The following is a 19,405-nucleotide window of genomic DNA, read 5'->3' on the forward strand; positions in this document are numbered from 1 at the left end:
ACATATATTATATTATATTTATCAGAATAAAATCATATATTATTGGAGAGAAAGATATGAAATGTTTAATTTGACCTCCACTAAAGCCCTCCCCAATGTGGCATGGAAGTGACTCAGGGTTCTCAAAGGCTCAGACAATAGAATATAGAACATAAGACCTGTAAGTGCCTCTGACTGGGTTTTAAAACCCTTCAAAACCTGGCCCCAACTTATCTTTCTAGTCTCATTGGACACTACTGTTCCTCCCATACTTTAAGACCCACCTAAATGGGCCTTTTGTTTCTCCCTTACTCATGCTGTCTCACATTCCTAGAATTCACTCCCTCCTTCTTCTGCCTCGAGTTCTTCTCTTCCTCAAACACCATCTCCTACTAAAAAAGACTTTTGCTATCTCCCAGCTTGAAGTAGCCTCACTTCCATACTACTTTGTATTTAACAACTTTATAAAAAGTTGCTTTTCTCTATAAGCAGATGGAGTTTTGTGGCAGTTTCTTTAAATTGACAAAATTAGTGTCTGATAATAAGTAGAGCAAAAAATAAGTAAATAAAATAATTTTAAAGATTAAGGAAAATAAAATTTTTTTAGGTTTTTTTCTTCTACCTGTAATCCTGCCCTTTCTTTCTATATTTAATGATGCCATCTAAAAATGTTGATTACACCATCTCTAGAAGATTTCAAAATTATGTGTTCCTTCCACAGTTTATATTAGTCTTTGATTGTGAATCTTTGTTAGACAGCCTTATTTTTAAGTGGCTCCTGACCTTCTCCAAAATCAAGAGAACTTCCACAATGACTGCCCACAAATGCCATCCTGTGAAATGTCCCTGGTCACAAGTCACTACTTTTAGCCATCTCATACATGTCAACTCCTTAGAACCATCCCATGGGCCAACATGTATTAAATGACTGTATGGCATGGTACACTAGGAGATAACAACTGCAAAGAAAGACATATATTTGGGAATCATGAAAAATGAGTGGAATTTCAGTCATAATCATAAGCAAATGTTGATCCAGCTTCCATTTTTACTCACAATGGACCTGCCATAATTCTCCCTGTAACAGTTGAGTTAGAAATTTTTAGCAGCTCTGTAGCTCTTTGCCATCCTTCAAAATATGGAGACTAGACTTGAAAAGTTCATGTTCCCAGTAGATAAAGGAGGGCATTATAGTTAAATAACCCAGCTCCCTTAAAGAAAAGAAAGAAAACATATGACAGACTCAGAGAATTTGAAGAAAAAATGAGTACCTGCATTTTTCTCTAAAAAGATGCCAAAATAATATAAGAATGAAATATTCAGGAAGTCTGAATCAGTGCTACTAATTATTATAAAAACCTTGAAACTCAACATCAAAACTGTGAGAGTTTTTGACAACTAGAGCATGAAGGAGGTATTTAAAATTATGAGAATAAATAAGATACAAAGGGAAAATGCAAAAAAAAATCAGTGATTTTTTGAAATGTAAGCCAATAAAAAATAATTGTATAATAATTTTTTAAATATCTTTTCAAAATTGGTGAAATCTAATATTAGAAAGGACCTTAAAGAGATAGCAGGTTGTTGGGGGGTTTTTAATGGTTTTTCACATAATCTTAAATCTAATACTTTTTTATGGAAATCTATGGAAGAAAATCTTCTCAGTCATCAGAAATCAGGTAACTTTTCCATAATCAACATAAACTTGATATCTGACACTGTTGATAGAAAGATTTCATGATACTTTTCATGAGTTAGGGAAAATTTTAGTAACAAACAAGATATTTTTACTCAAATTATTTTTTCCATAAGAATATACTTTGGAAATTTTTATAGAAAAATATGAGCCATTTTACAAAAATTTAAAAATAGAAGCCCATCTCTTGTTTCAGGAAGGAAGACATATTTCTATAGTGAAAATTTGTGCACAGTAGAGACTTCCAAATCCCAACTAGTGACCCACTTACCTCACATAAAATTCAATAAATAGCATTTAGTAAAGAAAAGAATCCAAGTCTTGGAATTTGAAGACCAGGCTTTATGTCTTATGAGATACGTGATCTTAGGCAAATTAGAAGACTTAGAACTACAAACAGCCTTAAACATCTAGGACAATACACATATTTTATGATGAGGATGGTCCAAAGAACCTCTCTAAGCCTCAGTCTTCTTGTCTGTAACATTGAGGTAGCATTTCCATTATGAATTACTGACCGGGCTATCATGTGTAAAACACCAACAACAATATTAATAATAATAACAATAGCTATTATTTCTACTAACAGCAGAATTCTACTGCAAAAAAAGAAGTGAGAATTTGTTATCTAATTTACATGTAATAGAGCCATCAGTAACTTTGAAATGCAATATTCTAACATTAAACATTAAATATTGCTCTATCCAAAATCAAACATCATCTGGATTATGGATCTAAATTCAAAATACATAAATTATTTTATATTGTGTAACTTTCCAAAATAGGCAAATAATATCATACCTATTTCTCTCTAATTCTAGTAAGACAGTAAGCAGAAATTATTCTTTCAATACAGCAGTATGAGGTTCCATAGGATAAATATCTGAAGAAAGCCAAGAATTTTAGTCCTTTGTAGAGAAGCATACTTAAACCATTACAGACAATAATAACTCCTATTTCTACAGCCATTTGTGGTATATACTGTCCTTAAGAGAACCATATTGGGTAGCCTGGTGCGATTATTCCCATTTTACAAATGAGGAAACTCAGAGAGTTGAAATGGCTTACCTGTGGTCATATAACTGTGGCAAAAATGAAATCATGGATGTCTACTATTTCTTCTGTTAATAAAAGTTACTGTCAACTAATATGTTCTGCCTAAAAACCATGTCCAAGAGCTCTTTCTTTATACTATTAAATGCAGGTTGTGTTCATTTCCCTTTGTTAAAAAAAACTTTCTCTCCTTTAACTCATTTCAAAACCCTTTACACGGCCTTCTGGCCATATCATTTAACTGCAACCTTTGAAAGTTATAAATGATCTTTCAAGTAGTCGATAAACATTTATTGAACATCTACCATGTGCAAGCACTGTTGGCAGTATAATACAGTGCAATATTTTTTTTAAAAAAGACAGTCCTCAAAGAGCTTATCATCTAATGGAGTAAGACAACACAGAAGAAAGAAACTAAGTAGGAGGCGTAGGAGGAGGACTGGGCAGTAGCTGAAACAAGGGCATGGTGGAGAAATCAGAGGATTCCCAAAGTAGTGCAGCCACATGGAAAATGAAATCACTGTGCTGAATCCCTACTCATGGGCAGGTGTTATAGTGTATGGTTCTACCCTCCAAACAGAGGAACAGAGGGTAGTAATGAATTGTGAGTACTAAGGCTGATTGGATCTTTTAGGATGATGAAGTTTTCCAAGTCTTGAGTTTCCTGGGGTATGATGAAGTTAAAGAAGTTCCAAAATAGTACATCCAGGTGCCAGATCTAATAGCTTTTTCTCAGTCCTGATCCTTCTTTACCTCTCTGTAGCACTTAACTTTGTTCAACACTTTCTCCTCCTGGGAATTCTTTCCTCTTTAGTTGTTTTTTTTTACACTACTCTTTTTTAATTTTCCTACTAAATGTCTGACCTTCTCTGTTTCCCTTGCTAGATTATAATATATAGCACACCTCCTAACTCTAGGTATAAAGCAAGGTTCAGTCTCAGACCCTCATCCCTTTTCTCTATCTATTTTCTCTTAGTGATCTAATCAGCTGTCATGGGTTTAATTATCATCTCCATGAAGATGATTCCCAGTTCTATGTATCTAACCCTGGTCTGTCTACTGAGCTTCAGTCTTGCATCATTTAATTGGTATATCAATAAATTTGTTAAATAATTTAAATAGAATTATGATTTTTTCATGTTGTTGGTACAGTCTATCCATGAGCACTGAATATATATCTATTTAAATTATTTTATTTTGTTTCTTTAAGTAAAATTTTGTAATTACATTTATGCAAGTTTTGAATGTACCTTGGCAAATGGACTCCCAGATAATTTATGAATTTTATCAATATTTTGAATGGTATTTCCATTTCTATTGTAGTCTAATGGGTTTAATTATTGCTTTGTAGATGTGTAGTTTTATGTTGGTGTTCATTTTGTATAATGCTACTTTACTGTATCTATTAATTGTCTGTTTCCTAATAGACTTTGAAATGGATGTCTCATAGGTTTCTCAAACTAACCAAGTCCAAAATAGAAATCATTATTTTCTCCTGCCAAAATCCTCTTCTAAATTTACCTATTTCCACTAAGGATAGTACTATCTATCCTTCCGGGCACTTAGGGTCACAGCCTCCCTATCTTCTTTCACTCTTTTCTCTTCCTCCCCACTCATATCCAATTAGCTGCCAAATTTTATTTCTTCCTCAAGAATATCTCCCATAATCAACCTCCTTTTTCCAGTCGCACAACTGCCAATCTAGCTCATTCAGTCAATAAACATTCACTAAGTATTTACCATGTGCCAAGCACTGTATCCTCATCATCTCTGTCTGGGTTTAATACCATAGTCTTCTAATTGGTTTTTTCCCCATTGCAATCAATTCTCCCACACAGCTGCAAAAGTATGTTTCCCAAATTTCCCTTCTAGCTGTGCTACTCTGTTACACTATCAGCTCCAACGTCTCCATACTGTACAAACTCCACCTTTGGCATTTAGAGCCCTTCACAAGTTACCTTTCCTATTTAGTGACAGATTATTCCCTTTCATGCACATTGTGGTGTAAGGCTAGGCAAATGGACCTACAAAAAGTCCTGCTATAAATATTTCTGAGTATATTGGATGTTTCTTTTTAACATTGACCTAGCAGTATGGACATTTTAGTAACTTCCTTGGCAAAATTCCAAATTACTTTGCAAACTGGAAGAATTCATAGTTCCACAAACAGTGTTTCAATGTGCCTGTTTTCCTATAATTCCCCCAAAACTGACTATTCCCATTTTTGCCACCTTTGCCAATTTTCTGGGTAAATAGGTGAATTGCTTTGGTTTATACTTAACTAATTAGTGATTTTGGTTTTTTGTTTTGGTCTATATTTATCTAATTATTCATTTGAAGCACTCTATCTTTCATATGGTTATTAACAATTTGTAATTCTTCTGAGAAGAATTTATTTACATGCTTTGACTGCTTCTCTATGGAGGAATATCTTTTGGTCTTAGATAGTTGGTTTCAGAGGGCAGCTAGGTGGCACAGTAAATAGAGCATTGGCTTGGGATTCAAGAAGACTTGAGTTCAAATCCAGCCTAAGAAACTTACTAGCTGTGTGACAAGTCACTTAATCTTCTCTACCTCAATTTTTTCTGGAAAAGGAAATGGCAAAACACTCTAGTATCTTTGCCAGGGAAACCCCAAATGGGGTCATGAAGAGTCAGTCACGAGTGAACAACAACAAAACTGATTTAGTTCTATGTATATCTTGATGTGAGATGCTTATCAAAGCTTTTTGATGCAATACAGAATTTTGCCAAGTTATTTTGCCAATTTACTGTTTCTCTTCTTATCTTCATTGCATTTTATTCATGCAAATTTTTTTTAAATATTAGATTGAAATGATCGATTTTATCTTTTGCAATAGCCTCTATCCCTTTTTTGATTAAGACTATACCCCCTAACCATAGCTGTGAAACCTACCTGGAATCTCTTTTTCTTCTCATCTGTTTATAATATGACATTTAGTATTCATATCACATGTGCATTTTTAGCTTATTATGGTACATTGTGTAAGACATTACTCTGTAGTTTTACCAACAAATCTTGTCATTCACCAAGTAATTTATGTTTTCAGGTTTGTCAAAGTTGAGTTTAATTATTTCTTATCGCCAATCCTTTCCTTTTACTGGCGATTCAGAATTCAAGATTCCTGAAAGGGCACGTAAACCTCTATTATGATTCTCTGTGTATTAGGTTCTGGTCACTGAATAGGTTAACCAGGTTAACAAAGAAAAGAAGTCAAGCTGGTTCCTATCTATTCTGGATCATAAAGATTGATGATGTCTCTTCTTGACTTGTCACTTAAGGACTTCTACATTTGGACTTCAATGTCCTTTTTGAGGTTTATTTCGCATTCCTCCCATTCACATGCTCCCTGTTCAAATTGGTTTTCTGGCTATTCCTTGATCTCATCCTGTACTCTCTTACCTCTTTGTACTTTGTTTTGAGTTCTTTGTCATTGCCTATCACTTCTACTCTGAATCATGCCTATTTGATGCTGTGTTTTAACCTCTTTTCCCAAAAGCCCCTAATTTTGAACAGACCATTTTATTTTTTACTTTCAATCCTGGCTCTTAGCAAAACATCTTGGTCATAGTAAGTGCTTCATGGAATTTTCACAAATTACAGAATTTAAAGCAATTGTAAAGTGATCACTAATTCATTAATAGGGAATTATCATAGGTCTTACAGTAAAAAAGATCACAAGAAAGCATCTGGTTTAATTTTTTTCTTTAGACAGCTAAGGAATTGATAATACAACTGAAGTCCACAAAGGTGTGGCCAAAGGCATATACATCTAGCAAGTGAAAGAATTTAGGCCTCCAGACTCTTCAGGGTCCTTCAGATGATCTTAATGCTAATTATGCCAGTGATTCTTCCGACTTCAGGGGAAGAAATAATTTCCCCTTAGCCCAAGCAAGCTAATCTCCCATTGACTGTTTCCCCTCATCATGCACTTATTGCCTTTTATAGTTCATTTTTAAGCCCCTTGTTTCTGGTCTTATTTTCTCTGTTTCCTGTTTCCTTTTTCTAATACATCCTCCTGTACAAAGGAAATCTCTTTTTATTATCCCATCTATCTTGATGTCTTTCTTCTGCCATCTGCCTTTTACAAACTATCCTTGACTTTTTCTTCTCACTACTTAAGACAAGCCTTGAGACATATTGGCCGCTTCTACCCAATGGTAGTAGGCAAATAGAAGGAAGGTATTGAGGTACAAGAGATCATCAGAGCTGTGTTCCTCTGAGAATATGACTTACCTTATGAAAAATAGGAGGTGTTTTACTAGAAAAAGAGGTGGGAAATAACACTGACCTTGGAGTAAAGGGAGCTGGATTGAAATCTCAGCTCTGACACTCTAGCTGCATTACACTAGGCAAGTCTAAATGAGTATAATAATATTTGTGCTACTTAACAAAATTTTAAATTCCAAATTAATGTGTTGTTGTTATTAATGTTAAATTTAAAATCAACTGCTTTAAAAGAGGAATACTATATGATAGAGAAAGCCCTGTCATAGTGATGATTAAGCACATGATATTTTAGAGTACCTTCCAGCCTTAGGGTTTGGGGATATTCATTTGTCCATGGACTCAGAATAACATTGCTGCCACTGAATTGATTCTAAAACCAATTGCTGTAGTACTAGGGAATGGTAGAAAGTGGAGGGCCCTTCACTGTTTATAGAAATTATATCACTGAAGCACTTTCCTAGAATATTTTCCCCACTCAGTTTGGGGAACCCTCTTTTTATTGGAAAAAATGTTATACTGTTGCTTATAGACAATTACAGAAAACCAAAGCTCTCTTCACAAGAAAAATATGGACCATTTAAACTGTTTTGTTTTGTTTTTTTTGTCCAACCTGTGACTTCAAAGTAGGGTAATTTATGGGATGGAAATTCTCTCTACAAACAACTTCTTTATCATTTAGACTTAGAGAGGAATGTGAAGCAATGAAAAGTTAAATGATTTAGACATTATAGCTATCAAAGTGGATGATGTTTGAATCGTTATCTTCCTGACCCCAAGGGCATTACTCTAACCACTTTGCAACACAACCTTAGACATACCAATAATAGAGGCAAAATAAATACTTCCATTTCAATTACTGAATTTTCATAATAAGCTAAAAAATAATACAATTCTAATTTGTATTCGTGATCATTCAGAGTTAATCCTCTCTTCTGCAAACCTTAAAGATCTCTTAAGTCCATTCCAGAGCTAGAATTCCATGATTTTAATAAATAGTGTAAAATCTTAAATAATAGTAGAGACATCAAAGTGTAAAGAAGAAAGCACTTCACTTAGAGTCCAAAGATCAGGGTTTGTGTCCCAGCTCTGGCAATTGTCTACCTTAATGATATGGTATTATTTACTTCAACAATGGGCTTCAGTCTTCTCATGGATGAAATAATGATCATAATTATTGTTTTCCCCAGTTAATCAAGTTGTTGTGAGAAATATGGAGATAATGCATGAGAACTCAATAAGAAGCATATAAGTTCCATTAACAGTATAAACAAGCCTATAAAAGTAATATTTAAGAAACATTTTAAACTAAAAATTTTCAAGCACCCTTAAGCACTTCAGAAGGACCATTACCTACAAACTATTGATGAGCCGACTAAAAATAACTCTAATTTATTCTTTAAAATAAATCCCTAAGGCACTCCAATAAACAAGCCTTTCTTTGAGTTACTCAGTGTTAATAAGGTTGCTTTTGAGAGTAGCAGTTCAAGAGGACCAAGGGACTCTGTTACTTCTCTGATGCCACATCATACCCCTGTCCAAAGCCAAACAATGCATACCATTGATTCCAAGTTCAAACAGAAGACAGTGAAGGAACAGGTATTATGTTTCTCCCCAACTACCAGATAATTAACACCAGCATGTACTGTTCATCATGGGGGAAAAAATTATTAAGATTGAACTAAATTATCTCAAAGGTACCTGCTGACTCTAAATTAGTTCTACAGTCAGGTAACCTAGGTTCAAAGCCTACCGCTGAAACTATTTGTGTGACCTTGAGAAAGTCACTTCGTTTCTCTGGGTCTCTGTTTCATCAGCTCTAAAATGAGGACATAGAGGTGAAGTGACTTGCCCAGAGTAACATATATAGTAATGTCAGAGATGGGATTTGAACTCAGACTAAAGGACCTCTGGTATCTCTTTTAAAATTCATTCTAAGATCTTATGACCCCTCCTAACACAAACGGACACACATCTCTGTCAGTGAGTAATATGAAATGATGATGAGTTGGTCAGAAGGAATATTTATTTCAGTTTATCTGTGAATTTGTTGATGAGGTTACTTTCTCCACAAGTTCAGATCACAACCTTTCTAGAAATTTCCTAGTTTCCTCATGCAGCTGAATTAGTGATGAATTTCCTTAAACTTAATTCAGCTAGTCCTCAGACAGTATGATCATAGGATTCCACATCTGGAGCTGGACAGAGTCCCAGAGACCCTTCCAGACTAACCCCTTCATTTTGCTAAGAAGAAAACTGAGACCCAGAGAGGTTGTGATTACACAGGTTGCACAGATAGTATCAGTGGCAGGATTTGAACCTAGGGCCTCTAACTCTGAAGTAATTGCTGTATAATTCATCATTGGGTTGTTCTGTCAGAGTCTTACTCTGATTATTCATTGAAAGACTTCAAATGATATTTAGAAGGAATATCTGAGTTAAAATCCTACAATCCTTGAGATGTTGTTAGGGGTAGGTTTGACTCAGGCCAGTACTCTGTTAGTTCAGGTTCAACATTGGAACAAAATAAGGCACTTGAAGGGCATTCAGCAATTAACAAAAGGAGATTTACTTAGCCATAGCATAGAAATGATACTCCACAATGATATGCCAGCACTAGTTTGAGTAGATGTGGCCTGGTCTCTCTCATCTCCATATGGAAATGAGTCTGGTCAGCAGGATGTGACAATTTTTAGGCATATTCATAAATTCTGAAGGACTGTGACTCCATGTAAGTGAGCTTTTAGAGCCCTTGGGTGACCAAAAAGTGGCAGAAATACAAGAGGCTACCAGAAAACTGTATCAAGGAAGGTGAATCTTGAACCTTGCCCCCCTCCCAGGCCAAACAAGTCCTGGAACAACTTTGTCACCTATAATGGACAAACCAGCCTAACCAATATTTTAGAGGGAGGGAGAATCACAGGTGAGTATACAGTTTATTATTTATTTTGTTGTCTCAAAGCAAGAGTCAATTTAGACTATTTGTTCAGGTAGGTTTCATTTAGCTTTAAAGATTTCCTGGGAAAGAGATTCAATATTCTGTCTTAGCAACCCACCCCCTCTGCTACAAAATCAACTACATCTGAAGGCAATATGTGATGCCATTGCAAGAGTGGTTAGAAGGAACAATTCTGTGTCTGTAGTAGCAAGGTGAAGTTTGGAACTGGGTCAGAGGAGAGAGAGAAAAGAATTGTAGAAGTGAGGGGAAAGGGCAGATGTGGAAGTGAGTCAAGAAGGTGGGGAAGCATTTTTCAAATTTACTCCATCACATCCAGATCCTTCCTGCTGTCATCTACAGACCCAGATCTTTCTCCCTCTTCTTCAACATATCCAATTATCTGGTTCAAATATCCTGACTTCCTACTTCCTTAGCAACTTTAACTTCTAGAACCTCTATCTCTAGATTACCTCAGATGTGCATAAGAGAAGCTATACATTAGAACCAACTCCCACACCCCCATACACATATACATACTCAACTGAATTTGTCCCATATGCTAAAATTTTCAGTTATAGTTCTTAATATATACAGTTTACTCATTATAATATAGTTTTTTTCCAACTATGTATATTATTTTGTTGTCATTCAGTTGTTTTTCAGTTGTGTCCTGCTCTTCATAAACCCATTTGGAGTATTATTGGCAGAGATACTGGAATGGTCTGACATTTTCTTCTCCAGCTCATTTTACAAATGAGAAAACTGAGGCAAACATAGTTAAGTGACTTGCCCAGGGTCACATAGCTAATAAGTGTGTGAGGCCAAATTTGAACTCAGGAAGATGAATCTTCCTCACTCCAGGCTTCCTGCTCTGGATCCCTTGCGCTACCTAGGTGCCCTGTTAGGATGAAAACATTCCAGTCCCTGAGGCCTCAAGAGGCTGAATAATTGGTCTCGAGGCTAGTAACTGACAGTCAGGATTCAAACCTAGGAATTTCAGTCTATTTCTTGAGAATATCTGTTGCCAATTATGTGCAGAAACTAGTCACTTGCAGATGGTTGAACTTTTCTACAAATGATCAGTATGAACTGAACTGTTCAAATACATTGAATTCTCAATGACACAAATTAAACAAAAGAGCGAAGCCTCCTGTGAAGCATGCAGCACTGGGAACTGAAAAAACAACAGTGACTTTCAGCAGCAGAAGATGTCCTCACTTAGGCTTGTTAGCTCAAATCCAAGGTAGCTTAAAATGTGTATCACCCTCGGCCATCATTCCAAAAATACTGACAACTGTGATTGCTTTTGAAATCCTGAATCTTTAGCTATTATCTATAATTGGGCAGGTTTTCATGTACAGCAGTCAAGCACAGCCACACACAAACACATTTTCGCTAACCTTCTTTGGACTTGAAACTAATTTTATACTATTTTGGGGTTGGGGGAGGAAGAAATCCTACTGCCAGAGTTATTTTGGATATGGAGTTATACAGACATTTCCTCACATTTTAAAAGGTGCTAGCCTTGTCCTCATAACCAGGTTCATAGCATTTTAGGTGTTCAGCATAATTTGCACTCTTATTACAGCTCTTTTGCTGCTTTATTTTTTACCTTAAGACTGGTTTGCCATTTCAAAAAGGCAAAAAAAAAGGAACTGACAAAAAGATGACTGTGTCCCATTTCCACTTAGATTGCAGTCTTGTTTCTTTCAGATTCTTATCCCTTCTTGGTTCCTAATTCGATCTAAGAGCTAAGGAACATTCTCAAAACGTGAAAGTTGAGTTTGCAGTTTTCCAGACAACTTTTAAAACTTGACTGTTTGAGGAAAATATTTTGTCCCTGACGTTAATTGGTGGCAAATTAACTTTTCTTTCCCTTTCTGTTTTATTTCTGTTTCTAGTGACGGTGGTACTTTTTGCAGCTCTGAGGAGGCAGAGGAAGAAGGAGCCTTTGATCATTTCCAAAGAGGACATCAGAGACAACATTGTCAGTTACAATGATGAAGGTGGTGGAGAGGAAGACACTCAGGCCTTTGATATTGGCACACTAAGAAATCCTGAAGCGATAGAAGACAATAAGTTACGGAGAGATATTGTACCAGAGGCACTTTTTCTCCCTCGACGGACTCCAACAGTACGAGATAACACTGATGTCAGAGATTTCATTAACCAAAGGTTGAAGGAAAATGATACAGATCCTACTGCTCCGCCATATGACTCCTTAGCTACCTATGCATATGAAGGCAATGGTTCTGTGGCAGAGTCCCTGAGTTCCTTGGAGTCTGTCACTACAGATGGAGATCAAGACTACGATTACCTTAGTGACTGGGGGCCACGGTTTAAGAAGCTGGCAGACATGTATGGTGGCACAGACAGTGATAAAGACTCTTAATATGTTGCCTTCTTTCATTTGCCAATACAGCATTGAGATATGTGAAGTGGCTCTTTCTTTATATTTATCCACAGCTCTGTGAATGGTCCTCTGTTCTACCAATTCCAAATGTTAATGACTGCAGTCTGTGTGGATCAAATGTTAGAGACTTTTTCTAGTAAACTTTTATGAGTTTCCAAGAGGCAAAGTTTTATTTTTTAGTGCATCCAGTTTACCAATCCAGTCTTTCAGGCACAGTGGTAGTAGAGAGGACAGGGAGCAATATTTTTTACTTGTTCTCTCAGTATATATTTGAGGACATTGTTCTTTCCCCTCATCTGTTCTTTTGACTAACTTTCATCAATTCAATTCAGATAATGTTCTAATTGTACATTACACACACTGATGTGATAAGGAATTGCAATTTAAGCTAAATACAGTATTATGGTGAAAATAAATGGGGAGGAATAACTATGAAACTAGTATAGGCTGACAAAGAGATGAAAAAATCACATATACTATAATTTTATAGGTAATTCAGAAATACCAATTAGCCATTCTCTCCTGCTCTTTTAATATTTTTTCAGTACTCTTCTGAAAGCATGAAGTCAGTTGGCAATCAAATGGAAAAATTCCACAGATCAATCTATCATTGGGTACGCTATTCTTTGGATATAATATGATGGGCCAGCCCAATTAAGGGGATAAAATTTCAATGCCAGTTTATCATAGTTTTATGATAAACTTCAAATCAATAAGCATTTATTAAGTGGTTACCATGCACCAATTCTACAAGTCATAATCACAAAGTGATAGTTTAAAATTTCATTAATTCTCTCCCTACTAATTCAGAATTTATGATTACATATAGGCATGCTAATGTTTTACCTTTTATTATGCTTCAATATTTCAAAGAATTTATGCTTTCATCTCTGTGGATATTCCTCCACCAATAACAACTCCTCCAAGCCTTAGTAGACCCTCTTCTTGAGTTATTGCAGCCAAACATTTATCACCTGGTACCAGCCTTTTGGTGATGAGCCTCTACAAACTGAGATAGGCTAATTAATGAAGGACAGTCTTTTATTAACTCCATCCTGGAAGCAAGCTTTTCCAACTTTACCTTTGCTTACATAGCATTTGAAAAATGAAGATTACTTCCTCTGTGAGGCAACAGAAAAAGAGTGTGAGAGGACATTATATGGGAGGAGGGAGGCCTGTTATGAGGGAATTTAGAGGCTTGACAGGCAATCAATAGTGCAAATGAAGGAAATATTTAACCTTATTAAACTGAGGACCAGCAAACTGATTGAAATTGTAATTTGAAATTATCTCAAAAGTTTAGAGTAGATTCTAAACTATAAATGAGCTAATTACAAATGATACTAAAGTCCATAAAAATTGTCAGAGATAGTTCTCTCCTGTACTTGTCAGCAGTTTTACTGCATGTTTGTGATAGTAAGAAAATACTTTCTATATTTTTTAAACCTGGCATATTAGACTTTTCACCAAATTGGACTACATTTTTCTTGTTCAGCGTGAATTTAGTGATATTTTATTGAATAGCTCAAATCATGCTGTTGGTGGTGAGGTGAGAGCCAAATTTGCAACTGAATTTTGTTGATTTACTTGGATTTCTATATATTTACTTAAATAGAACTGATAGATACAGCTATAGATGAATAAAATTGAACTACAAGTTCAATTGCAAGTACTTAATGATAAAAATGGATTAAAATGCTTACAGAAGACAGACAAATGAAAATCTTAGATATCTTGAGTGAGATGAACAGCGTTGTTCAAGCCATTAATTAAGATAATAATCAACTTTTTTTAAAAAAAACTGTATTCAAATTGATTTTACCTTTGTTCCCATGGCAATTCTGTCATTTCTGCCTTGAAAATTAATACTAAAATCATGGTTTCGCATCATGACAAAGGAGTAATGTAAAAACAGTTGAAACCATCATTCCTATTATCGCACTTTTACTGTCATGTAGTGGGTTATTTAGAGGAGCTAACTTATGAGCAAGTCATTTTTAGCATATTCCATTGATTTCATGATACCATCATCATGATCTTGTCACTTAAAGAACCCTATCATGTGCAATGATAAGGAATGTCCAAGGTACTGTAACTTTAGCCATCTTTGTTTATAAACTTAAATCTTTAAAATATAATTTGTTTATATATAAAACAGAAACTTATAGATATGCTTAATACACTGGTTTGTCTTAGGGATTTATTTTCTGTTAACATTAATTTACTATAGATATTCTGATTGTGATTTGAGTATTAAGATATTGCCATTTTTTATTCTCAAAAAATAAAGATATTTAAGTTAATAAAGAGGTATACCATTTAGTAGATACAGGAGCAATAATTAATGATAACTCTAAAAAATTAAGGAAGTGTATTTTTATTAGATAATCAAATTGAGCAAAATGTTTTTTTAAAGGACCTCAAAGTCATAGAATCATAGATCTAGATCCAGAAGAGACCTTGGAGGTCATCTGATCCAACACCTTCATTTTACAGATGAGAAATCTGGGGTCCAGAGAAGTTAAATTACTTAGCTAAGGTCATACAAGCACTAAGTGGAAGAACTGGGATTTAACTTTCTTATAACTAGATTCATGGAGGTGGAAGGAAACAATGGAAAATTTTATAGATTTAGAAACTGGATAAGATGGTAAGCGATTTGCCTAAGGTCAATTAGTAAGTGACAAAGCTGGGCTCCTCAAAACCAGGTTAATCTCTTGATCCTTCCCATTGCACTACACTGCCTTCTTTTTATTTCTTGGATGATACTCATTTTATAAACACTCTACACCCAGCAAGTGGCATTTCACAAGTGGATATTTCCCATTTATTGGGTTTTCCTTCTAAGTTCTTCATAAAAAAAAGCTAGATTTCACTGCAATTAACCTATGCATATCATAGCCACAGGATATTACTGAAAAAGACAACAGCAAAGTTACTTTCAAAGAATTAGGCATTTATAGAAATATATAGCATCTTAATTGCAATATTCAGTATAAAAATAAAAGGGTCATCATTCCTTCTGCTTCAGGTCATATAGCAATTTGAAGCTGGGAAGAAAGACATTTAGCCAAATGAAAGACTACCACACAGAGGGGTCTTCCTCTTGAGCACTTGACACTAATTGGCTCTTTTCCAGATGGAAGACTTGTTTAGGTATGGCCAACTTGCAGTGATCTTGTGTTCTCCAAAGAAGAGTGAATTGTTCATTAGAATTAAATACAAGGTTTGATTGACAAGTCTTTTCTTGCAACTCATGAACAGGTCAATCACGTTTTTTGTTTAAATATTTAAATGAATATTTAGCTTGTTACCACAAAACCTGATCAAGTGAATCCCCAAGGAATTAGATCATGTAAGAAAGGATCTGTATGATTTACTTTGAGGTACTATTAACTCATCCATCATATTTGAATGCTATTTTTCCAGTAAATGACATAACTTGAACAATTAACAAGAGGCAAATTTTTATTCCTCTATTGTACTACCCCTACTTCTCTCCCACCATGATCTCAATTAAAGCACCATTCAGTGTGCAATTAAAAAAGAAAGTGCTAGAAATCTCGTTGAAAGTGCCAGCTAGCTATTAAAAAATAGGATTTCAGCTGAGTTTTTCATTGCACCTCATCTGGTATCGGATGGTGGTGTGGAGGAAGAGGAAAGAGCAGGAAGAAGGAGAAGGAAAGTTTTTAACAATGTGACACCCTTTTTGTTTTTCACTGAGATACTAAAACTTGTCAAGTGTGAATATTATACATTATCCTTATTTTTTTTAAATGGGTTTAGGGGTCATTTCAAAGACATTAATGGGGTTTCTCCTCATTTATATTCAAGAAAAAATCATTCACCACCACTAGTATAAATTGAAGATTGAGGAGGAGAAAGATTAAAGAATTTTACTATAACTTTACTATAACAAGTAGAAACTGCTTGCCAAAACAACAATAACAAAAAAATCAATAAGTAAAACCTAAGAGATGGGAAATGCAGCAACAAGGGGTGGGAAAGGAAGCTGTATTGGTGAGAATCATAGGGAAAGGAAGCTTGAATCACTGTGTTAACATCAGAATATTTTGTCATCTCTCTCTAGCTGGATGTAGAAGGGGAAATCTCAAGGAGGTTCCCAGGTACAAACTGACTTCATTTTTTCAGGTGCTAGGCAAAAACTAGCCAGCCACACCAATCAGCTAGCTTCCTTTAAGCACTTGTCTCTCAAAAATGTTTGCAGAGAACTTCAAATACACACACATAGAAGGAAAAGAGAGAGATTGTTTCTCCTAAATATTCTAGTTTTGTTAAGCCAGAACAACTTTTAGAAAAATTTCCTTTTGTGATTCTTGTCAAATATTTTAAGATGCAGAACCATAGGAACTCTCAAACCTAATAATTTGTTCAGTGGCAAGCCACATCATGAAGTTCCCCCTGGTCTCTGTGGTGTGTGTATGTGTGGGTGGGTGGATGAGAAAGAGAGATAGAGAGACACACACACACACAGAGAGAGAGAGAGAGAGAGAGAGAGAGAATGGGAAAAAACATGGGCAATTTAAGTCAATCGATACGGGCTTCTACATATTTAAGGTTCACAAACAACAGGAGTTATAAGAGCTAGGGGAGCTCACAGTTATAGGGTGGCCCTGTGGTTGTTGCTGGAGGCAATTTGCAATTCAAAATGGGACATGTTTCTATCTCAGATTTTTCTATTTCCCCCAGGGGTAGAAACTATGTGACAGAAAGCAGTGCTGAGCTGCTGCCCTGGGCCCTCATTTTATGAAAAGCAGGGGGTCCTAAGTTCTGTGTAAAGTCCCAACAAACTGAGACTGCCCCTCTCCCCAAGCTGGGAAGCATTCCCTGGGAAAGTTGTCAGCTTCACGTAATCTCATTTTATGTAGTTCTGTCTAAATGAAATCTTATCGAAAATTGTGACCTAGTGGCAGGTGGTCCAGAATCTCAGCAACCCATTGTGTTTAAATTAACACTCCAATCTGGGCTTCTTTATCAAATAATGAAGCCAAGAAGATTAACAGATGTTATTTGGATCTTGACTGGTATATGAACTATTTCGTAGCATAGAAGAAGGAGCTGTCCTTTCAGAGGCATAGAGTGATGGGCCTACATACTCAGGAGTTCAGTGAGTTCTAAAACTACAAGATCTTTAATCTCCCTTTGGCTTATTTATAGGATAATTTTCTAAAGGGATGATTCTCTCCTAAAAACATGGGAACAAGATTGTATTTAACTTGGGAGGGAATACTCTTAGAAAGGCAATACATGTACTCTCACACTTCTTAAAAGTTAATAAAGAAATATCTCATTTTTAAAGCTACTAGTTTATGGTCTCTGCACCGTCGATTTAATTTAAGCATTGCTGAGACAATCTTTAATCTGCTCACCATTTTGTAATACCTTATTTACGATGCATTTTCATGTTTTAATTTGGGGAAAACGCTAGCCTGACGGTGCCAGGAGATGAAAGCACCAAAAGGTCAAATGGAAACAAATGCTATTACCAGCTGTATTTCAGGCAGGACTGTGGCACTTAGCAGAAGAGCCATTGGGTTATTAGATTAATTTCAGAAGAGCTTTTACAAGTTGCTTAACTACACTTTTTTTTTAAACTCATGGGCTACAAACTCAAATTTCCCCACAAATGGGGTTAATTTGACAAATGAGGCATGCATCCAACATTGTGGAGAGAGCATTCCACTCTAATGGGATCTTGGTCTTTCCTCTGAGACTGCACTATTCATGTAAATATGTCTAGAGACACTTTCTACAGCTTTTAGTTTTCTATGATCTATTAGTTTAGGTTGATTAAAGAGACAAATGTATAGGCTTATCAGGTATTCAGGTGAACACCGCAAGATGGTCAATGTAGAAGTGCTTTGCTCTGAGAGGGGGAAAAAGAAGAGGAACTCTTCAAAAGCATGGGATTTCTTGTGATTATTTTCAATGTTTTGGAAGTTAAACTGCAAAAGAAAAGGCCTTATAATAAATGCTCCATGCAATTTAACTTGTACCAAGATAAGTCAATTTGGCTGCAGAGTCCTACTGTGATTTGTGATTTTAAACCCTTAAAATAAATGTTGGGGGTATTGATCTTTTTTAATTAAAAAATACTCCCAAGTATAAATTGAAATTGATGCCACCCTTGAAGATTTACTGGCTGGAGTGCTCTGATCATGCAGTTACCCTCAATATCATTCCCTTGTTCAGTAGAGAGAGAGTCTGATGGAACAATCACTACTTGGCACTAAGAACCATTTACAGTTAAGATTTTCATATTTTAATAGTACACATTTAAAAGGTCTTCTGTATGAAAATAGTGCTGGAATGATTACTTTTCCTCTCAGTGTGACTGACCCTTTTATTATGGTCAGATGGGCAATATGTACTCCCTCCTGCCCCTATGTCTTGTTCACTGAAATGGCTTTTTCGTTTTGTTAGACTTATGGATTTGAAAAGAATGCAATTTAAAAAGTGATTTCTCACAAAGAATGAATTTGCCTTTTAGCAAATCAATTTTTGTAACAAGTTATTTATATGATATTACTTAATAAATTGGTTTTTTCTAACTTGTTTATTTTTCCTCCAATTCTCTCAAATCATAATTTATATTTACAGAGCTAAAACTATTTTTTTAAAGACCAACTCAAATTTGACCTTTTTTGAATCTGCTGCTTTATACATTATCAGAGCTTTGACTAAGACTTAAAGCATGCAGATACTTAAGGCCAAAGCTTGATAGTGTTTCCCGGTGGTTTGTGGCTTGAACCATCATTGCTATACAGATTTATTTGTTGCCTATCCTTGGAAAATTGTGCTATTATTTATTGAATTACTGCATTAAGAGAGAGAAAAAACAGTTTCTCCATGAATTCTAATTGCTGATATGTATGTATTTTAAAAGAGATGATTCCCATGTTTTTACTACCACCTTCCCCTCAGTTTTCATTTTATTACTCACCTCTCCACAACCACACCCACAGAATTAATTAAATATGAAGACCAGGACTCCAGATTAAAATCAAGGCAAAGGCAAAAGCACAGGAAGTTTTTTTTAAAACCTCTTCCAGGTCTG

General features: G+C 35.4%; 1 protein-coding gene across 4 annotated transcripts in view; it reads left to right on the forward strand.

Annotated features, from left to right (window-relative positions):
* CDH6 (cadherin 6) overlaps nt 1-18,903 on the forward strand; it is a 182,487-nt gene extending 163,584 nt beyond the window's left edge. For all 4 annotated transcript variants that reach the window (XM_072605479.1, XM_072605481.1, XM_072605482.1 and 1 more), the window contains exon 12: nt 11,816-18,903. In XM_072605479.1, coding sequence (XP_072461580.1) covers nt 11,816-12,306 — 491 coding nt within the window. In that variant the 3' untranslated portion in view covers nt 12,307-18,903. The remainder of the gene's footprint in view (nt 1-11,815) is intronic.
* The last annotated feature ends 502 nt before the right edge of the window (nt 18,904-19,405 follow it).

This window comes from Notamacropus eugenii, chromosome 4, assembly GCF_028372415.1.
Source record: "Notamacropus eugenii isolate mMacEug1 chromosome 4, mMacEug1.pri_v2, whole genome shotgun sequence".
NCBI lineage: Eukaryota > Metazoa > Chordata > Mammalia > Diprotodontia > Macropodidae > Notamacropus > Notamacropus eugenii.